This window comes from Oncorhynchus mykiss, chromosome 13, assembly GCF_057628025.1.
Source record: "Oncorhynchus mykiss isolate SJ-2025 chromosome 13, ASM5762802v1, whole genome shotgun sequence".
Classification (NCBI taxonomy): domain Eukaryota; kingdom Metazoa; phylum Chordata; class Actinopteri; order Salmoniformes; family Salmonidae; genus Oncorhynchus; species Oncorhynchus mykiss.
The window spans coordinates 15,969,470-15,990,165 of NC_143034.1; the positions used below are offsets into that span (position 1 = coordinate 15,969,470).

Here is a 20,696-nt window from a genome sequence, read left to right on the forward strand (position 1 = left end):
AGGCTGTTTCGACCCAGCTAGAACAGTCTCTGTACAACAATCTCTGAACTGCTTGGAGCCGGAAAGCCGTGATCCTAGAGGAAATGTCCACCAGGCCTTGCCCACCCTCGTGCAGTGGCAGATACAGGGCTGCAGCTTTGATCCAGTGTTGTCCAGACCAGAAGAAATTGACAAGGGTCCTCTGAAGCTCTTGTATCAGACCCTTTGGTGGCTGTAAAATCATTAGTCTGTGCCACAGGGTAGAAGCAGCAAGATTATTAGCTACCAGGACCCGTCCCCTATAGGACAGCTGGGGCAACACCCATTTCCACCTTGACAGTCTGGCACACACTTTCTCCACTACACCCTCCCAGTTCTTTTTCTGAAAGACATCGGAGCCTAGAAAAATTCCCAAAGTCTTCATTCCATCTCTGCCCCACTGAAGCCCCCCTGGTAACCGTGGAGCGGACCCCATCTGAAGCTGACCTGCCCACAGCGCTTCACTCTTTCCCCAATTGACTCTAGCTGAGGAGGCCCCCTCATACACCTTTAAAGTGTTTGAGAGAACCTTAACATCCTCACCCCCTGTAATAAAAACGATCACGTCATCTGCATACGCAGACAGTGCTATCGTGGGACCCTTCATTACACCTGGCACAGAGAAACCAGTAAGCTTTGCTCTTAAAAAACAAAGCATTGGTTCAATCGCCAGACTATATAACTGCCCTGAAATTGGGCATCCCTGCCTGATGCCCCTTTCGACAGGGATGGGGCAACTCAAACCACCACCAACCTTCACCATACACGAGGCTCCAGCATACAGTAAATTCACCCAAGACAGAAAAACATCCCCAAACCCAAAGGCTTTCATTGTTTTAAACAAATACTGGTGGTCCACACGATCAAAAGCCTTCTCCTGATCCAACGAAAGTAAACCCACATTTACAGCAGACAGTTTACAAATGTCTAAAACATCTCTTATCAGAAACAAGTTGTCAACAATAGAGCGATCAGGTACACAGTAGGACTGGTCCTTGTGGATCAACAATCCCAGATAGTCTTTCAACCTGTTTGAGAGACATTTAGAAACAATTTTGTATTCTGCGCACAGCAAGGCAACAGGTCTCCAATTTTTTATGAGAGCCAAATCCCCCTTTTTTGGCAACAGTGAAAGCACCGCACGTTGACAGGATACAGGAAGAGAACCCTCATGAAAAGATTCACACACCACTTCATAAAAATCCTCCCCAATAGACCCCCAAAAGTGCTTGTAAAACTCAGATGGTAAACCATCGATGCCAGGGGCTCGGCCTGTTGAGAGCTGCATAACTGCTGTGGACAGCTCTTGCAGTGTAATATCAGCGTCCAATGCGACTCTCTGCTCAGGTCCCAATTGAGGAAGACCGTGTAACAACTGTTCAGTACATAAAGAGTCACAATCCTCCGCCTTATAAAGGGATGAGTAAAAATCCACGGCATGTTGACGCATTTCAATATCATTCGTGGTCACCTTCCCATCAGGGAGACGAAGGCAGACCATCTGTTTGCGTTGAAATTTCGACTGTCCTAGGTTGAAAAAAAAGCGCTAGGAGCATCCATATCCTTGAGGGAAGCGAAACGAGACCTAATCAAGGCACCCTTCACTCTTTCATGCAGAAACGACCTCAGTTCATGTCTCTTGTCCTGTAAGTTCATGACTAGTCCAGGGTCGTTCTGAGTGAGCAGCTTCAATTCAGTAGATTTGATGTCCTGTTCAAGGGCCTTGATAGTCTCTTTAACCTCAATTTGAGACAGAGCAGTATACTGTTGACAAAAAACTCGTATTTGGGCCTTCCCAACCTCCCACCATTGTCTCAAGGACTCAAAATTCCCTTTTATACCCCTCCATTTTTCCCAAAACAACAAAAACCTGTCACAAAACATGACATCATGTAACAATTTAACATTAAAATACCAGTAAGGCGATGACCGTCGTGGACAGGACAAGTGAATATCAACAGTAACAATATGATGATCAGAGAAACCCACAGGAGTAATGGCACACTTTCCAACCCTACTACAGTAGTGATCAGATACATACAACCTGTCTAACCTTGCTGCACTGACACGACCTTCATTCATTTTTAGCCATGTGTACTGCCTAACTTTTGCATTCCTTACTCTCCACACATCAGAAAGCTCAAACTCAGTTAATAGGCCAGACAGGCAAGTGGCTGACCGCAGGTGAGGTTCTTCAGCGGTGCGATCAACAGTAAAATCCACTGTACAGTTCCAGTCACCCCCTAAAACCATACACCCCTCTTGGTCACACTGTCTTAAGGTTTCCTTTATTTGATCAAATATAGCAATACGCTCTGTACCCTCATTCGGAGCATAAACATTCAAAAAAACAAACAGAAACCCCATAACATCCACCTTGACCAATAAAACCCGACCCTTGACAATCTCTGTTGTAGATACCACAGTCACCCCTAAGCCTGAGGAAAACAAGATGGCCACCCCAGCACTGAAATTAGTACCATGACTGAGTACATGCTGCCCCTCCCACCACATACCCCAGTCAACCTCATTTTCCTCATCACTATGTGTCTCCTGTAGGAAAACTACATTAAGCCTTTTCTGTTTTATTACTTCTAGTACCCTTATTCCTGTCCCTTCCCCCATTAATATTGAGAGAACCCACCCTTAGTACCTCCATATAGAAAAGAGAAAAGAAAAGCAGAAGAAACCACAGAGAAACCAACGAGAAAAAAGACACCCTATGAAGCATGATCATCATCATTATTTTTCTTTCTTCTCTTAACCTGAACACGTTTCCCACCACCTTTTGCTGCTGCAGCAGCAGTAATAAATTTCCTCAAGCGAAACCGCTTCTTCTCACTCAATTGGTCTAACCCCACCGTCTTCTGTAACATCACAGCTGACCTCACAAACTTATCAACATCAAAATAATCTGCCAATTTGACAGATTTCCCAAAAGTCTGATCCAGAAACTCATTTACCTCCTCTAGATCATAAACTGAGTCCTCACCAGCAGCTGTCATATCTAAAGAGATATCCATATAATTCTCCTGATCTTCAGCTGAGACCACAGACAACTGACTCCCCTCTACCACATCCCTTTCAACACTCCCCACTTGCACCTCATCACTCGTACCAGGCATCTCCTCCACTACCTGGGAGACTAGCCCCACCTGAACATCACTACTCATAGTAGTCATCTTCTCCACTAACTGGGAGCCTAGCTCCACATGAACCCCAGCACTCGTAGTGGGCATCTCCTCTACTGCCTTGGAGCTTAGCTCCACATGAAAACCCTCATGTACCTCATTACTCGTAGTGGGCATCTCTTCCACTACCTGGGAGCCTAGCTCTACATGAACCCCAGCACTCGTAGTGGGCATCTCCTCCACTACCTGGGAGCCTAGCTCCACATGAAACCCCTCCTGAACCTCATTACTCGTAGTGGGCATCTCCTCCACTACCTGGGAGCCTAGCTCCACATGAAACCCCTCCTGTACCCCGTTACTCACAATGGGCATATCCTCCACTACCTGGGAGCCTAGCTCCACATGAACCCCCTCCTTTACCCCAGCACTCATACTGGGCACCTGCTCACCAGTCTGAGGAACTGGCTCTTCAGATACATCCTTACCTTCTACAACAATACTTTTCTGTAGCATAACATTTCCCTCTAATACAAGTTGCAACCCCGTGCCCTCAACGGGGATAACTTGTTCCTCAGCACCAGGTGCTTGTGGCTGCTCTGCCGCTGTCGGCCCACCTCTCCCTACATCAGTGGGCCCAGGCGTTATGAGGACCACCTGCGCCCCTCCATCGGCCTTCTCCCTTTTCGGGCAAGCATGTCGCTTATGACCAACATCCCCACACTCAAAACACCGTTGACTACCCGTACTAGCATAAGCCATATACAATCTATTGTCATACTTGACTTTAAACGATAACTCTAAAGTCTGCTCCGGTGAGTCCAAAAACATAAACACCTGTCGCCGAAATGACATTACCTGTTTCAACGCCGGGTGTTTGCAACCCAACGGAACAACCTTAATTGAACTGGCGAACTTCCCAAAGCGCAATAACTCGCGCTCCAACAGCTCATTTGGAATAAACGGTGGTACATTTGAAATCGTTACCCTTGTTGACGGAGAAAAAAGCGGCGTAACTTGAATAAACATTCCTTTAAGAATTACACCATGCTCAACCATCCGATCAACCAGACATTCTTCTTTAAGAAATACCACCACAGCTTTATTCATCCGGGATGCATAAGCAATATTCTCATAGCCTACCTTCTCTCCTACGGCGACCAGAAACTCCTCCACCGTGACAGTAGCTTCAGTAACACACCTAAAGCCGTGCCGAAGTGACAGGGACGGCATCCCCATTCGGGCTGCCATCCCCGCCAAAATCAGGGTAATTTCGATACGAAAAACAAAAAACTTAATTCTACCACAACAAAAAAAGTAAAAATAATAACCTTAATCATGCACAGAAGAAAACCAAGAAATAGCAAACCGAAAGAAAGTTGTGAATATCTAACTCTCCACAACACACGCACTCCTTCACTCAAACAATTCCCAGCATGCACCAATCACTCCCAGCATGCAGAGAGAGAGAGAGAGAGAGAAAACAATGAAAATAGTATGACAGAGACTGTAGTGACACAGTATATTAGTTGTAACTCAGGGTTTCCCAAACTCGGAGCTGGGGCTCCCTCTGGGTGCACGTTTTGTTTTTTGCCCTAACACTACACGGGGGGGGGGGGGGGGGGTGCCATGGTGTAACTGATAACTGATATAATCACCTGTGTGTCTGTTGTCGCATCACTTCCTCCTGTGAAACTCCTGTAAAGATGGACAGAGTGAGTTCTGCTCTCTACTGACCTCTAGTGGAAGTTGATGTGTTACTAATACAGTTTAGCAGTTAAGGGCGTTGGGCCAATAAATAAATTTATGAATGAATTAAGTTAGTAACAAATCAGAGTGCTAAGGTGAAATAATAATACAAATATCAGTTTTCCTTCTTCACTCACCTGAACCACATGAGTCCAGAGAGACAGAGGATGAGAACTAGAACAACCACTATGATTCCTACAGCTGCAGTCACAACTGAGGTCTGTTTCCCTAATAGATGAAATGGATGACATGATGACATGTTATTATGAAGTGAAAATGATTGATGATTGTTTTTCTACCTTCTCATTCAAACACTGAGCTGTACTTTACTCACACTTCACATCCATGTTGATGGTCCTAGACCTGTCTGTCCCCATCTCATTCTGGGACACACAGTAGTACTCTCCAGTGTCAGATGACTGGATTTGATTGAAGACATGTTGTGGTCCTGAAATACTCTGATAGTCACCTCCATTCTTCTTGTACCACCAGGTGTAACTCTGCACAGGTGGGTTGGCATCACTGCTGCAGGTCAGATTCACTGAACTGCCCTCCACTATTCCACCAGTGGGACTGACTGACACTGAGGTGTTCTTCGGTTTATCTGATGTAAATTACCAAATATTTTATCAAAGTAATATTATCAATGCGTAAAACAATGTTTTTGTTCTAAAATGATTGATAAAGTAAGAGCTTTTGCCTGAGTGCATGATACTAGCTGAGTAGAATACTGTACTATTGTACTGTACTCACACACTGCAGGAGAGCTGAGACGGCCTTTTACAGTACAGGAGTAGCTGTCTGCATCCTCACTGCTGATGGAGTACATGGGGGAGGAGTCCTCTTTTATAGGTTGTCTGTTCCTGTACCAGATGTAGGTGGGGTTGTCAGTCAGAGTACAGGTGGTGATACAGGTCAGTGTCTTCTGTCCCTCTGCAGCAGGAGTCACCTTCACCTGCAGACCTGAAACAATATGTATAAAACCATATACACCTCTGTGTTAACAGGATGGTTAATTTATTTTCTCCTGTAATTCATTATGATATACAGTTGTATCATACAGGGTAGTATTACCTGTGACAGACAGAGTTGTTCCTGGGAAACTATGACCCCAGTCAAAGCTGTGAGTTTTAAAAGTGAAGCGATACTCAGCTGAGTCCTCCTCTCTCAGATCTGTGATTCTCAGGGTGAAGGGAACTCTGTATGTTCCAGTGTACTCCACACGACCTGCATACCCTGGGTCTCTGGTTAGGTCTTCAGGGGTCGACTTATCACTTCTAAACCAGAATGATGATGTTGTGTAATAATAACCAACATAAGTACAGGATATGTCCACTGTTGACCCCTTCAAGACACAGATTCTCCTCTTGGTGTAAGTCACTCTGTTGCAGCTCTGACCCTGAACACCTGAAACACAGTGACATAACAAGAGGACAACTGGATTCTATTCTCAGTTCTTTCTAGAAGTTCTCATAGTGAAACCGACACACACACAGGTTATACAGTATTGTTAGTTAAATAAACACTCACACACGGCAGGAGAGTGGAGACCCTCATGGCCTTTTACAGCACAGGAGTAACTGTCTCCAGCATTAGAGAAGACTGAATAGAGGGACGTCTTCTCAGTTATAACCTGTCCGTTCTTGTACCAGATGTAGGTGGGGTTGTCAGTCAGAATACAGGTGGTGCTGCAGGTCAGTGTCTTCTGTCCCTTTGCAGCAGGAGTCACCTTCACCTGCAGAGCTGGAGTAGATCACAACATTAAACCCTGAATCACCTGTTCTCTAGTTTAGTCACATGATGCAAGACATTCTCAAACACATAACACTCATTCTTAAATTGTATATATACAAATCCAATTTCTAGACCTAAATGGACAGTAGATATGAATTCAACAGACTAGCAGTATAAAGCATGTTACTGTACCTGTTACAGACAGAGTGACTCCAGGGTCACCAGTATATAGAATGTTACTGTACCTGTAACAGACAGAGTGACTCCAGGGTCACCAGTATATAGAATGTTACTGTACCTGTTACAGACAGAGTGACTCCAGGATCGCCATAATAATCCCCTCCTTTCTGATCTGTTAATAATCTGAACCTGTATGTAGCTGAGTCTCTCTCTCTCAGGTCTGTGATTGTCAGGGTACAGTCTTTCTTCTTATCTCCATGATACTCCAGACGACCTGCATACTCTGGGTCCTGACCTAGATCTTTAGGTTCTACACCAGCCTCCATTTTAGTGAACCAGAAGGTTGTTGTGACTGTATAACCACTGGGATATGTGTAAGAGCAGGTCAGATCCACTGATGACCCCTTCAAGGTACAGATTCTCTGAGTGGTGTAAGTCACACTCCAGCCATCCTGACCCAGTACCACTGAAACACAGTCACACAACACAATGGCATCAGAATGAAGACAAGGTATATTGGCTCACATTGACAGTACGGTTTGTCCACACTTTGTTGCCATAGTTCCTGAGTTGAGTGTGAATGGAAACCACAGATAAGCATCATTCAGTGAGGTGTGAAAGATAACTATTTAAAGTGAAGTGGAGACACCTAACAGAACACACCAGAATAACATTATGATTCTTATCCTTTTAGAAATGTCTGTAGATTGTTAAACAGAGCAACTAAAAGATAAGAATGAGACCATACCTGCTACAGACCAGAGAAAGACCACCAACACACTTCCTGCTGTTCTCAAGGCCATTGTTGCATCTCCCACCCTGCAGTCTTAGAAACATAAACAACAACTCACTGTATAGCTGGTGAATAACTACATACATACCATCAGGGGCAGCAGGTAGGACTCTAGTCAAAAGTAGTGCACTCTATAGCTGGTGAATAACTACATACATACCCTCAGGGGGGCAGCAGGTAGGACTCTAGTCAAAAGTAGTGCACTCTATAGCTGGTGACTAACTACATACATACCATCAGGGGCAGCAGGTAGGGCTCTAGTCAAAAGTAGTGCACTCTATAGCTGGTGACTAACTACATACATACCCTCAGGGGGGCAGCAGGTAGGGCTCTAGTCAAAAGTAGTGCACTCTATAGCTGGTGAATAACTACATACATACCATCAGGGGGGCAGCAGGTAGGGCTCTAGTCAAAAGTAGTGCACTCTATAGCTGGTGAATAACTACATACATACCATCAGGGGGGCAGCCGGTAGGGCTCTAGTCAAAAGTAGTGCACTCTATAGCTGGTGACTAACTACACACATACCATCAGGGGCAGCAGGTAGGGCTCTAGTCAAAAGTAGTGCACTCTATAGGGAATATGGTGTCATTTGGGATGCAGAATAACAACACATCATCATCACAGCCTTGAGAGGATGGTGTGTAAATAACATCCATCATAATAGTTTGGTAATATGGTGTGTCAGCGGTATCGGCAGGTAGCATAGCGGTTATGAACGTTGGGCCAGTAACTGAAACATTACTGGTTCAAATCCCGGACCTGACAAGGTGGAAAAATCTGCCATTTTGAGCAAGGCAGTTACCACCAGCTTGAATGAGAACTCCTATCCCCAAGCTGTGAGGATAAACAACAAGTCACACATATCTTTTATATCATCATTATATGATAGTGTTCGTATTCACCAAGTGCCCCAGAGTAGGATCTAGTTTTCCATTTAGATCATAATTATATGGACCAGGAGGACCTGATCCTAGATCAGCACTCCAAGTCTGAGACCCTTGAGTACATGACTTACGGCTAAAAACAAAAAAACATATTTCAAGATCTCAAGAGTACTTACAGACTGAAGGGGAGAGGTCTTGTACAGTGAGTTAACTGACTGGTAGTGAGTGGGAACTGCTAGTGTGTCAGTTCTGTGGTTGATACATATTTATAGCAACTGACTGTCCTTTCCTTCCTCTTTATGGATGATGACCATAACAGCACATCAGAATGTGTTTACTATAGTCTACTATTTAGAATGTTTATAATATATTAGAATGTGTTTACTACAGCCTACTATTTAGAATGTTTATAATATATTAGAATGTGTTTACTATAGTCTACAATTTAGAATGTTTATAATATATTAGAATGTGTTTACTATAGTCTACTATTTAGAATGTTTATAATATATTAGAATGTGTTTACTATAGCCTACTATTTAGAATGTTTATAATATCTTAGAATGTGTTTACTATAGTCTACTATTTAGAATGTTTATAATATCTTACAATGTGTTTACTATAGCCTACTATTTAGAATGTTTATAATATCTTACAATGTGTTTACTATAGCCTACTATTTAGAATGTTTATAATATATTAGAATGTGTTTACTATAGCCTACTATTTAGAATGTTTATAATATATTAGAATGTGTTTACTATAGTCTACTATTTAGAATGTTTATAATATATTAGAATGTGTTTACTATAGCCTACTATTTAGAATGTTTATAATATATTAGAATGTGTTTACTATAGCCTACTATTTAGAATGTTTATAATATATTAGAATGTGTTTACTATAGTCTACTATTTAGAATGTTTATAATATATTAGAATGTGTTTACTATAGCCTACTATTTAGAATGTGTATAATATATTAGAATGTATTTACTGTAGTCTACTATTTAGAATGTTTATAATATATTAGAATGTGTTTACTATAGTCTACTATTTAGAATGTTTATAATTGTCACGCCCTGGTCTTAGTATTCTGTGTTATCTTTATTATTTTGGTTAGGCCAGGGTGTGACATGGGTGATTTATTTGGTTTGTTTTGTCTAGAGGTTTTGTAGTTTATGGGATTGTGTTTAGTTAAGTAGTCTAGGAAAGTCTATGGTTGCCTAGAGTGGTTCTCAATCAGAGGCAGGTGTTTTTCGTTGTCTCTGATTGGGAACCATATTTAGGCAGCCATATTCTTTGGGTATTTCGTGGGTGATTGTTTCCTGTCTTTGTGTTTCTTGCACCAGATAGGGCTGTTTCGCTTTTTCATGTTACGTTTTGTAAATTGTTTGTATTTTTCATCTTTCATTAAATATGTATAAAGATAACCACGCTGCATTTTGGTGCTCCTCTCTTTCACCAGAAGAAAACCGTAACAATATCTTAGAATGTGTTTACTATAGCCTACTATTTAGAATGTTTATAATATATTAGAATGTGTTTACTATAGTCTACTATTTAGAATGTTTATAATATATTAGAATGTGTTTACTATAGTCTACTATTTAGAATGTTTATAATATATTAGAATGTGTTTACTATAGTCTACTATTTAGAATGTTTATAATATATTAGAATGTGTTTACTATAGTCTACTATTTACAATGTTTATAATATATTAGAATGTGTTGCCTTGCCCCTCTCAGTTCTACATGGAACAGGTCAAAGTTCTATATATATTTATTATGTATCTTAGCCTTATTTTACCAGGTAAGATGACTGAGAAAACATTGTCATTTTCAGCAACAACCTGGGGAATATTTAAAAGGGGGATGAATGAACCAATTAAATCTGGGGATGACATGAGGGCCAGATTGTGAATTTTAGCAGTGGACATCAGGGTTAACACACCTAGTCTTACAATAAGTGCCATGGGATCTTTAGTGACCACAGAGATTCAGAACACCAATTTAATGTCCCATCCAAAAGACAGCACCCTACACAGGGCAATGTCCTCAATCACTACCATGGGACATTGTGATGTATATATTTTTAAACCAGAGGAAGGGGTGCCTCCTCCTGGCTCTCCAACACCACTTCCAGTAGCTTCTGGTCTCCCATCCAGGGACTGATCAGGTTGAACGCTGCTTAGCTTTAGAAGTAAGCTAGCAGTGGGATGCAGGGTGGTGTGCTGCTAACAGTTGGACAGTTCCATGGACTTGTAAGTAATCATTTCATGGTAAGGTCTACACCTTCCATTAGATTTTCCTTCTATTCTACAAACCCATTCAATGTACACTCCTCATCAGCTGCATCAAAGTGGTACTGAAGGTTTCAGTGTTCTAGACTAGAGCTCCCCCTACTGGCATCTCAACATTACTGCACCATCCTAATAATAATGCCCTCAATAATGTTGGACTAATAACAACATTACAAACTGACAATGCATCAGATAGAATGGTGAAACACAACACTGGCTACTTGACAAAGTCACATTTAAGGACACAACCACTGATGTCTGTAGTACTACAACATACCACTATCATATTATGTTACACTGTTGACCCTTGTGTACAGTACTGGTAGTAGCATTAGTTAGCAGAGGAATCAGTATCATCATCACCATAGTCTGCTGTATTGACTGCTGCTGTCCATATTCTGTATAGTCTAATGTAACCTGTTATACATATACAGTCTAATGTAGCCTGTCATCCATATATAGTCTAATGTAGCCTGTTATTCATATATAGTCTAATGTAGCCTGTTATCCATATATAGTCTAATGTAGCTTGCTATTCATATATAGTCTAATGTAGCCTGTCATCCATATATAGTCTAATGTAGCCTGTTATACATATAGTCTAATGTAGCCTGTTATACATATAGTCTAATGTAGCCTGTCATCCATATATAGTCTAATGTAGCCTGTTATACATATAGTCTAATGTAGCCTGTTATCCATATATAGTCTAATGTAGCCTGTTATCCATATATAGTCTAATGTAGCCTGTTATCCATATATAGTCTAATGTAGCCTGTTATACATATAGTCTAATGTAGCCTGTCATCCATATATAGTCTAATGTAGCCTGTTATCCATATATAGTCTAATGTAGCCTGTTATACATATAGTCTAATGTAGCCTGTCATCCATATATAGTCTAATGTAGCCTGTTATCCATATATAGTCTAATGTAGCCTGTTATCCATATATAGTCTAATGTAGCCTGTTATCCATATATAGTCTAATGTAGCCTGTTATCCATATATAGTCTAATGTAGCCTGCTATCCATATATATATATATATATATACATAAAGTTGAAGTAAAAATTATTTTAGGTCAGTTAGGATCACCACTTTCTTGTGAAATGTCAGAATAATAGTAGGGGGATTGATTTTTTTCAGCTTTTATTTATTTCATCACATTCCTAATGGGTCAGAAGTTTACATACACTCAATTAGTATTTGTTAGCATTTTCTTTAAATTGTTTAACTTGGGTCAAATGTTTCGGTTAGCCTTCCACAAGCTTCCCACAATAAGTTGGGTGAATTTTGGCCCATTCCTCCTGACAGAGCTGGTGTAACTGAGTGAGGTTTGTAGGCCTCCTTGCTTGCGCACGCTTTTTCAGTTCTGCCCACAAATATTCTATAGGATTGAGGTCAGGGCTTTGTGATAGACACTCCAATACCTCGACTGTGTTGTCCTTAAGCCATTTTGCAACAACATTGGAAGTATGCTTGGGGTCATTGTTCATTTGGACGACCCATTTGCGACCAAGCTATAACTTGACTGATGTCTTGAGATATTGCTTCAATATATCCACATAATTTTCCTGCTTCGTGATGCTATCTATTTTGTGAAGTGCACCAGTCCCTCCTGCAGCAAAGCACCCCCACAACATGATGCTGCCACCCCCGTGCTTAACGGTTGGGATGGTGTTCTTCGGCTTGCAAGCCTCCGCTGTTTCCCTCCAAACATAACAATGGTAATTATGGCCAAACAGTACTATTTTTGTTTAATCAGACCAAAAAGTACAATCTTTGTCCGCATGTGCAGTTGCAAACCGTAGTCTGGCTTTTTTTATGGTGGTTTTGGAGCAGTGGCTTCCTCCTTGCTGAGTGGCCTTTCAGGTTATGTCGATATAAGACTAGTTTTACTGTGGATTTAGATACATGTGTACCTGTTGTTTGCTGTTGTTCCGGGATTGATTTGCACTTTTCGCACCAAAGTACGTTCATCACTAGGAGACAGAACGCATCTCCTTCCTGAGCGGTATGACGGCTGCGTGATCCCATGGTCTTTATACTTGCGTACTATTGTTTGTACAGATGAACGTGGTACCGTCAGGCTTTCGGAAATTGCTCCCAAGGATGAACCAGACTTGTGGAGGTCTACAACGTTTTTCTGAGGTCTTTTGATTTTCCCATGATGTCAAGCAAAGAGGCACTGAGTTTGAAGGTAGGCCTGGAAATACATCCACAGGTACACGTCCAATTGACTCAAATGATGTCAATTAGCCTATCAGAAGCTTCTAAAGCCATGACATAATTTTTGGGAATTTTCCAAGCTGTTAACTTAGTGTATGTAAACTTCTGACCCGCTGGAATTTGAAACAGTGAATTTTAAGTGAAATAATCTGTCTGTAAACAATTTTTGTAAAAATGACTTGTGTCATGCACAAAGGAGATGTCCTAACCGCCTGTCCAAAACTATAGTTTGCTGACAAGAAATGTGTGGAGTGGTTTTAAGTTTTAATGACTCCAATGTGTATTTAAACTCCTTACTTCAACTGTATATTTGTAGTCTAATGTACCAATACTACTCCTAAACACAACCCACCATCACTGTGTCTCATGTTAATACTACTCCTAAACACAACCCACCATCACTGTGTCTCATGTTAATACTACTCCTAAACACAACCCACCATCACTGTGTCTCATGTTAATACTACTCCTAAACACAACCCACCATCACTGTCTCTCATGTTAATACTACTCCTAAACACAACCCACCATCACTGTGTCTCATGTTAGTACTACTCCTAAACACAACCCACCATCACTGTGTCTCATGTTAATACTACCCCTAAACACAACCCACCATCACTGTGTCTCATGTTAATACTACTCCTAAACACAACCCACCATCACTGTGTCTCATGTTAATACTACTCCTAAACACAACCCACCATCACTGTGTCTCATGTTAATACTACTCCTAAACACAACCCACCATCACTGTGTCTCATGTTAATACTACTCCTAAACACAACCCACCATCACTGTGTCTCATGTTAATACTACTCCTAAACACAACCCACCATCACTGTGTCTCATGTTAATACTACTCCTAAACACAACCCACCATCACTGTGTCTCATGTTAATACTACTCCTAAACACAACCCACCATCACTATGTCTCATGTTAATACTACCCCTAAACACAACCCACCATCACTGTGTCTCATGTTAATACTACCCCTAAACACAACCCACCATCACTGTGTCTCATGTTAATACTACTCCTAAACACAACCCACCATCACTGTGTCTCATGTTAATACTACCCCTAAACACAACCCACCATCACTGTGTCTCATGTTAATACTACTCCTAAACACAACCCACCATCACTGTGTCTCATGTTAATACTACTCCTAAACACAACCCACCATCACTGTGTCTCATGTTAATACTACTCCTAAACACAACCCACCATCACTGTGTCTCATGTTGATACTACTCCTCAACACAACCCACCATCACTGTGTCTCATGTTAATACTACTCCTAAACACAACCCACCATCACTGTGTCTCATGTTGATACTACTCCTCAACACAACCCACCATCACTGTGTCTCATGTTAATACTACTCCTAAACACAACCCACCATCACTGTGTCTCATATTAATACTACTCCTAAACACAACCCACCATCACTGTCTCATGTTAATACTACTCCTAAACACAACCCACCATTTGAACTCACACACACACACCCACACACACCAAACACCACACGTGCACACACACACACACACACACACACACACACACACACACACACACACACACACACACACACACACACACACACACACACACACACACACACACACACACACACACACACAGACAGACAGACAGTTATCATTGACCCTGTTATACTTTGACAGTGAACATGACCCTATTGAATGGAGATCTGGGTATTACTGGTATACTCTACTGATCATGTTTTAAACATGTAAATGAATAAACTGATCTAAACTAAACACATGAAACCACAGTCCAGGGTCAGTATTCACAAAGTGTATCAGAGTAGGAGAGCTGATCTGGGATCAGTTTAGCCTTTTAGATCATAATTATATGGACCTTCTGAGACACTTTATGAATACAGGCCCTGATGTAACAACCAAAACACAGTTCAAAATAAACCAACAAGTACAAAGATACAGGAAGTCATGTGATGTTTGGCTAAAAACATCAAAACTAAAACTATATTTCAAGATATTGTCAAGTGTACTTACAGAGTGAAGTGAAGAGTGAAGTGAAGAGGAGAGGTCTTGAACAGTGAGTCAACTTATTGTCACTGTGTGGAAACAAGAAGTAGTCTACTGTAAGTATTAGTAGAAGCAGGCGTAGCCGGTGTGAATTCTGTGGTTGATACATTTTAAAGTAGCCTAGTCAGGGCATTAACATGCAGGAACAGCATGTCACATAAGGGATGTTACTGTATCTAAATAGAAAATGGTCTAAAGTCAGAATACTGTAGTTGCATTTCTTTATTTGAGGAGTGGGCCAACATGTTTTACAGGAGACAAAATGTGACCCATTCCCATCACTCCTCATCAGCTGGTACTGAAGGTTCCAGAACAGATGAAAGGGGAGTATCTTTGGTTCCAGTGTTCTAGACTAGAGCTCTCCCTACTGACATCTCAACATTACTGCAGCTTCCAGGCTTCACATGTCCCTACTAGTCCAATGAAAATATACAAAATAGAAGGTAAAATAATGCTGTGGTGCGCACGGTGTCTCCAGTGCCGGTGCATAGCCTGGTGCGGTACATACCAGCTCCTCGTATCGGCCGGGCTAGAGTGGGCATGGAGCCAGGTAAGGTTGGGCAGGATCGGTGCTCAAGAGCTCCAGTGCGCCTGCACGGTCCGGTCTATCCAGTATCACCTTCACGCACCAGCCCTCCGGTGGCAGCTCCCCGCACCAGGCTTCCTGTGCGTGTCCTCGGCCCAGTACCACCAGTGCCAGCAGCACGCATCAGGCCTACAGTGCGCCTCGCCTGTCCAGCGCTGCCAGAGCCTTCCTCCTCTCCAGCGCTGCCGGAGTCTCCCGCCTGTTTAGCGCTGCCAGAGCCTTCCGCCTCTACAGCGCTGCCGGAGTCTCCCGCCTGTTCAGCGCTGCCAGTCTGCAAGGAGCAGCCAGAGCTGCAAGTCTGCAAGGAGCAGCCAGAGCTGCCAGCCTGCAAGGAGCAGCCAGCCTGCAAGGAGCTGCCAGTCAACATGGAGCTGCCAGAGCCGCCAGTCAGCATGGAGCTGCCAGAGCCGCCAGTCAGCATGGAGCTGCCAGAGCCGCCAGTCAGCATGGAGCAGCCAGAGCCGCCAGTCAGCATGGAGCAGCCAGGGCCGCCAGTCAGCATGGAGCAGCCAGAGCCGCCAGTCTGCCAGGATCCGCCAGTCAGCCAGGATCTGCCGGAACCGCCAGTCAGCCAGGATCTGCCAGAACCGCCAGCCAGCCAGGATCTGCCAGAGCCAACTACCTGCCTGAGCTTCCTCTCAGTGCTGAGCTTCCTCTCAGTGCCGAGCTACCCCTCAGTGCCGAGCTACCCCTTAGTCCCGAGCTGCCCCTCAGTCCCGAGCTGTCCCTCAGTCCCGAGCTGCCCCTCAGTCCCGAGCTGCCCCTCAGTCCAATGGGGTCCTTGGTGAGGGCTAATAGGCCAAGGTCGTCAGCGAGGGTCGCCTATCTGAGGACGCGAGGAAAATGGACTAAGACTTTGTTGGAGTGGGGTCCACGTCCCGCGCCGGAGCCGCCACCGTGGACAGACGCCCACCCGGACCCTCCCCTATGGGTTTAGGTGTGCGGCCGGGAGTCCACACCTTGGGGGGGGGTTTCTGTCACGCCCTGGTCTTAGTATTTTGTGTTTTCTTTATTTATTTGGTCAGGCCAGTGTGTGACATGGGTTTTTTATGTGGTGTGTTTTGTCTTGGGGTTTTTTCGTACGTATAGGGATTGTGGCTTAGTGGGGTTTTCTAGGTAAGTCTATGGTTGCCTGAAGTGGTTCTCAATCAGAGGCAGGTTTTTATCGTTGTCTCTGATTGGGAACCATATTTAGGCGGCCATATTCTTTGAGTGTTTCGTGGGTGATTGTTCCTGTCTCTGTGTTTTTTTGTGCACCAGTATAGGCTGTTAGGTTTTCTCGTTACGTTTATTGTTTTGTTACTTTGTTCATGCGTAGTCTTTATTAAAGTAACATGAATAGAAACCACGCTGCATTTTGGTCCGCCTCTCCTTCGACGGAAGAAAACCCTAACAGAATCACCCACCACAACAGGACCAAGCTTTTGATCCTGTTATACTATGACAGTGAACTTGACCCTATTGAATGGAGATCTGGGTGTTACTGGTATACTCTACTGATCATGTTTTAAACATGTAAATGAATAAACTGATCTAAACTAAACACATGAAACCACAGTCCAGGGTCTGTATTCACAAAGTGTATCAGAGTAGGAGAGCTGATCTGGGATCAGTTTAGCCTTTTAGATCATAATTATATGGACCATCTGAGACACTTTATGAATACAGGCCCTGATGTAACAACCAAAACACAGTTCAATATAAACCAACAAGTACAAAGATACAGGAAGTCATGTGATGTTTGGCTAAAAACATCAAAACTAAAACTATATTCCAAGATATCGTCAAGTGTACTTACAGAGTGAAGTGAAGGGGAGAGGTCTTGAACAGTTAGTCAACTTACTGTCACTGTGTGGAAACAAGAAGTAATCTACTGTAAGTGTTAGTAGAAGCAGGCGTAGCCGGTGTGAGTTCTGTGGTTGATACATTTTAAAGTAGCCTAGTCAGGGCATTAACATGCAGGAACAGCATGTCACATAAGGGATGTTACTGTATCTAAATAGAAAATGGTCTAAAGTCAGAATACTGTAGTTGCATTTCTTTATTTGAGGGGTGGGCCTACATGTTTTACAAGAGACAACATGTGACCCATTCCCATCACTCCTCATCAGCTGGTACTGAAGGTTCCAGAACAGATGAAAGGGGAGTATCTTTGGTACCAGTGTTCTAGACTAGAGCTCTCCCTACTGACATCTCAACATTACTGCAGACTCCAGGCTTCACATGTCCCTACTAGTCCGATGAAAATATACAAAATAGAAGGTAAAATAACATTTGAAAATGTAAATATATAGAATAAACCAGGCACGCACGTAAAAACACTGTTATTGGGAGTTATATTGAACTGGCGTTTGAATTGAGTGAACTTGTGATCTCAACTAGCTTGTTAGCTACATGAAGCTGCTGTTATTCAGTGATAAACAAGCATTTTTGTGCATCACACAGCTACTCTGAATGTACTGGATTGTGAACAATATGATATACTGCTGCTGAATTTCATCAAGACCCCATAGTTAGCTAGTGAGCTAGTTAGTTAGCTGACATTTAGCTATCAACATTAGCTAGCTAGAAACAGACAACAGTGAGCTGTCATTATGCCAAGGCCAAGGCAAGCTGCTCTGAATTTCCAGTGTGTTCTTGTGTGAAAGAGATGTCTTCAGCCCACTGATCTTCAGAACAACGGATCCAAAGTGAACCCTGACATCCACATAACTAAGTCTGTCTTTCTGTCTGGGATTATTGTCCTATTGTGTCTGCATGATGCGTGTGTTTTTTTAAATGACAATGAATAATCTTTCATGTAATTGCTGCTTCTTTATTGTTATTTTATTGTGTGATCGTTTTTTGTAGCTTTTCCATATTTATTATTTTCTGAAATAAAAACAACTGCATTGTTAGTTAAGGGTGTAACGGTTTTCTGTATGTGAAGGAGAGTCGGACCAAAATGCAGCGTGTAGATTGCGATCCATGTTTTAATGAACAAACGTAAAACACGAATCAATACAAACACTACAAAATAAAGAACGTGATGAACGTAACGAAAACCTAAACAGCCCTATCTGGTGAAAACACAGACAGGAACAATCACCCACAAACACACAGTGAAACCCAGGCTACCTAAATATGGTTCCCAATCAGAGACAATGACGAACACCTGCCTCTGATTGAGAACCATATCAGGCCGAACATAGACCTGGACAAACTAGACATGTAACATAGAATGCCCACTCAGATCACACCCTGACCAACCAAAACATAGAAATATACAAAGTAAACTATGGTCAGGGTGTGACAGTACACCCCCCCCCCCCCCCCCCAAGGTGCGGACTCCGGCCGCAAAACCTGAACCTATAGGGGAGGGTCTGGGTGGGCATCTGTCCGCGGTGGCGGCTCTGGCGCTGGACGTGGACCCCACTCCTTAATAGTCTTAGTCCACCTCCATAGCGTCCCTAGATAGGTTACCCTCCTTAATGACCGCTCGGGACAGAGGGGCAGCTCGGGACAGAGGTAGCTCGGGACTGATGGGTAGCTCAGCACTGAGAGGAAGCTCAGCACTGAGAGGAAGCCCAGGCAGGTAGTTGGATCTAGCAGATCCTGGCTGACTGGAAAATCTGGAAGAGTCTGGCCGACCTGGAAGAGTCTGGCCGACTGGCAGATCTGGAAGAGTCTGGCCGACTGGCAGATCTGGAAGAGTCTGGCCGACTGGCAGATCTGGAAGAGTCTGGCCGACTGGCAGATCTGGAAGAGTCTGGCCGACTGGCAGATCTGGAAGAGTCTGGCCGACTGGCAGATCTGGAAGAGTCTGGCCGACTGGCAGATCTGGAAGAGTCTGGCCGACTGGCAGATCTGGAAGAGTCTGGCCGACTGGCAGATCTGGAAGAGCCTGGCCGACTGGCAGATCTGGAAGAGCCTGGCCGACTGGCAGATCTGGAAGAGCCTGGTCGACTGGCAGATCTGGAAGAGTCTGGTCGACTGGCAGATCTGGAAGAGTCTGGTTGACTGGCAGATCTGGCTGCTCCATGCTGACTGGCTGCCCCATGCTGACCGGCAGCTCTGGCTGTTCCATGCTGACCGGCTGCTCCATGCTGACTGACAGCTCTGGCTGCTCCATGCTGACTGGCAGCTCTGGCTGCTCCATGCTGACTGGCAGCTCCATGCTGACTGGCTGCTCTGGCTGCTCCATGCTGACTGGCGGCCCTGGCTGCTCCATGCTGACTGGCGGCCCTGGCTGCTCCATGCTGACTGGCGGCCCTGGCTGCTCCATGCTGACTGACGGCCCTGGCGGCTCCTTGCAGACTGGCAGCTCTGGCGGCTCCTTGCAGACTGGCAGCTCTGGCGGCTCCTTGCAGACTGGCAGCCTTACCTGGTTGAATGCTCACGGTCGCCCTGCCAGTGCGGCGAGGTGGAATAGCCCGCACTGGGCTATGCAGGCGAACCGGAGACACCGAGCGCAAGGCTGGTGCCATGTAAGCCGGCCCAAGGAGACGCACTGGGGACCAGCTGCGTAGAGCCGGCTTCATGGCATTAGGCTCGACGCTCAATCTAGCCCGGCCGACACGAGGAGCTGGAATATACCGCACCCCGGGCTATGCACCCGCACTGGAGACACCGTGCGCACCACTGCATAACACGGTGCCTGTCCGGTCTCTCTAGCCCCCCGGTAAGCACAGGGAGTCTGCCCAGGTCTCCTACCTGGCGTAGCCATACTCCCTGTTAGCCCCCCCCCCAAGAAAATTTTGGGGCTGCCTCTCGGGCTTCCTTGCCAGCCGTGTTCCCTCATATCGCCGGCTCCTCTCTCCGGCAGCCTCTGCTCTCCTAAGTGCCTCCACCTGTTCCCATGGGAGGCGATCTCTTCCAGCCAGTATCTCCTCCCAAGTGTAACAGCCCTTGCCATCCAAAACGTCCTCCCATGTCCATTCCTCTTTACGCTGCTGTTGCTGCCTGTTGGTTGACACGCTGCTTGGTCCGTTGGTGGTGGGTGATTCTGTAACGGTTTTCTGTGTGTGAAG

The 20,696-nt window shown here is 44.1% G+C and overlaps 1 protein-coding gene across 1 annotated transcript in view; it reads right to left on the reverse strand.

The window, feature by feature from the left end:
- Positions 1–20,696, reverse strand: part of LOC118938181 (uncharacterized) — a 33,373-nt gene that overhangs the window by 10,209 nt on the left and 2,468 nt on the right. Inside the window, exons 4-10 of the mRNA XM_090194603.1 lie at positions 6,935–7,275; positions 6,673–6,679; positions 6,426–6,638; positions 5,916–6,302; positions 5,649–5,858; positions 5,230–5,499; positions 5,033–5,123 (exon numbers count right to left, since the gene is read on the reverse strand). Of these exons, the coding sequence (XP_090050729.1) occupies positions 5,033–5,123; positions 5,230–5,499; positions 5,649–5,858; positions 5,916–6,302; positions 6,426–6,638; positions 6,673–6,679; positions 6,935–7,275 (1,519 nt within the window). The remainder of the gene's footprint in view (positions 1–5,032; positions 5,124–5,229; positions 5,500–5,648; positions 5,859–5,915; positions 6,303–6,425; positions 6,639–6,672; positions 6,680–6,934; positions 7,276–20,696) is intronic.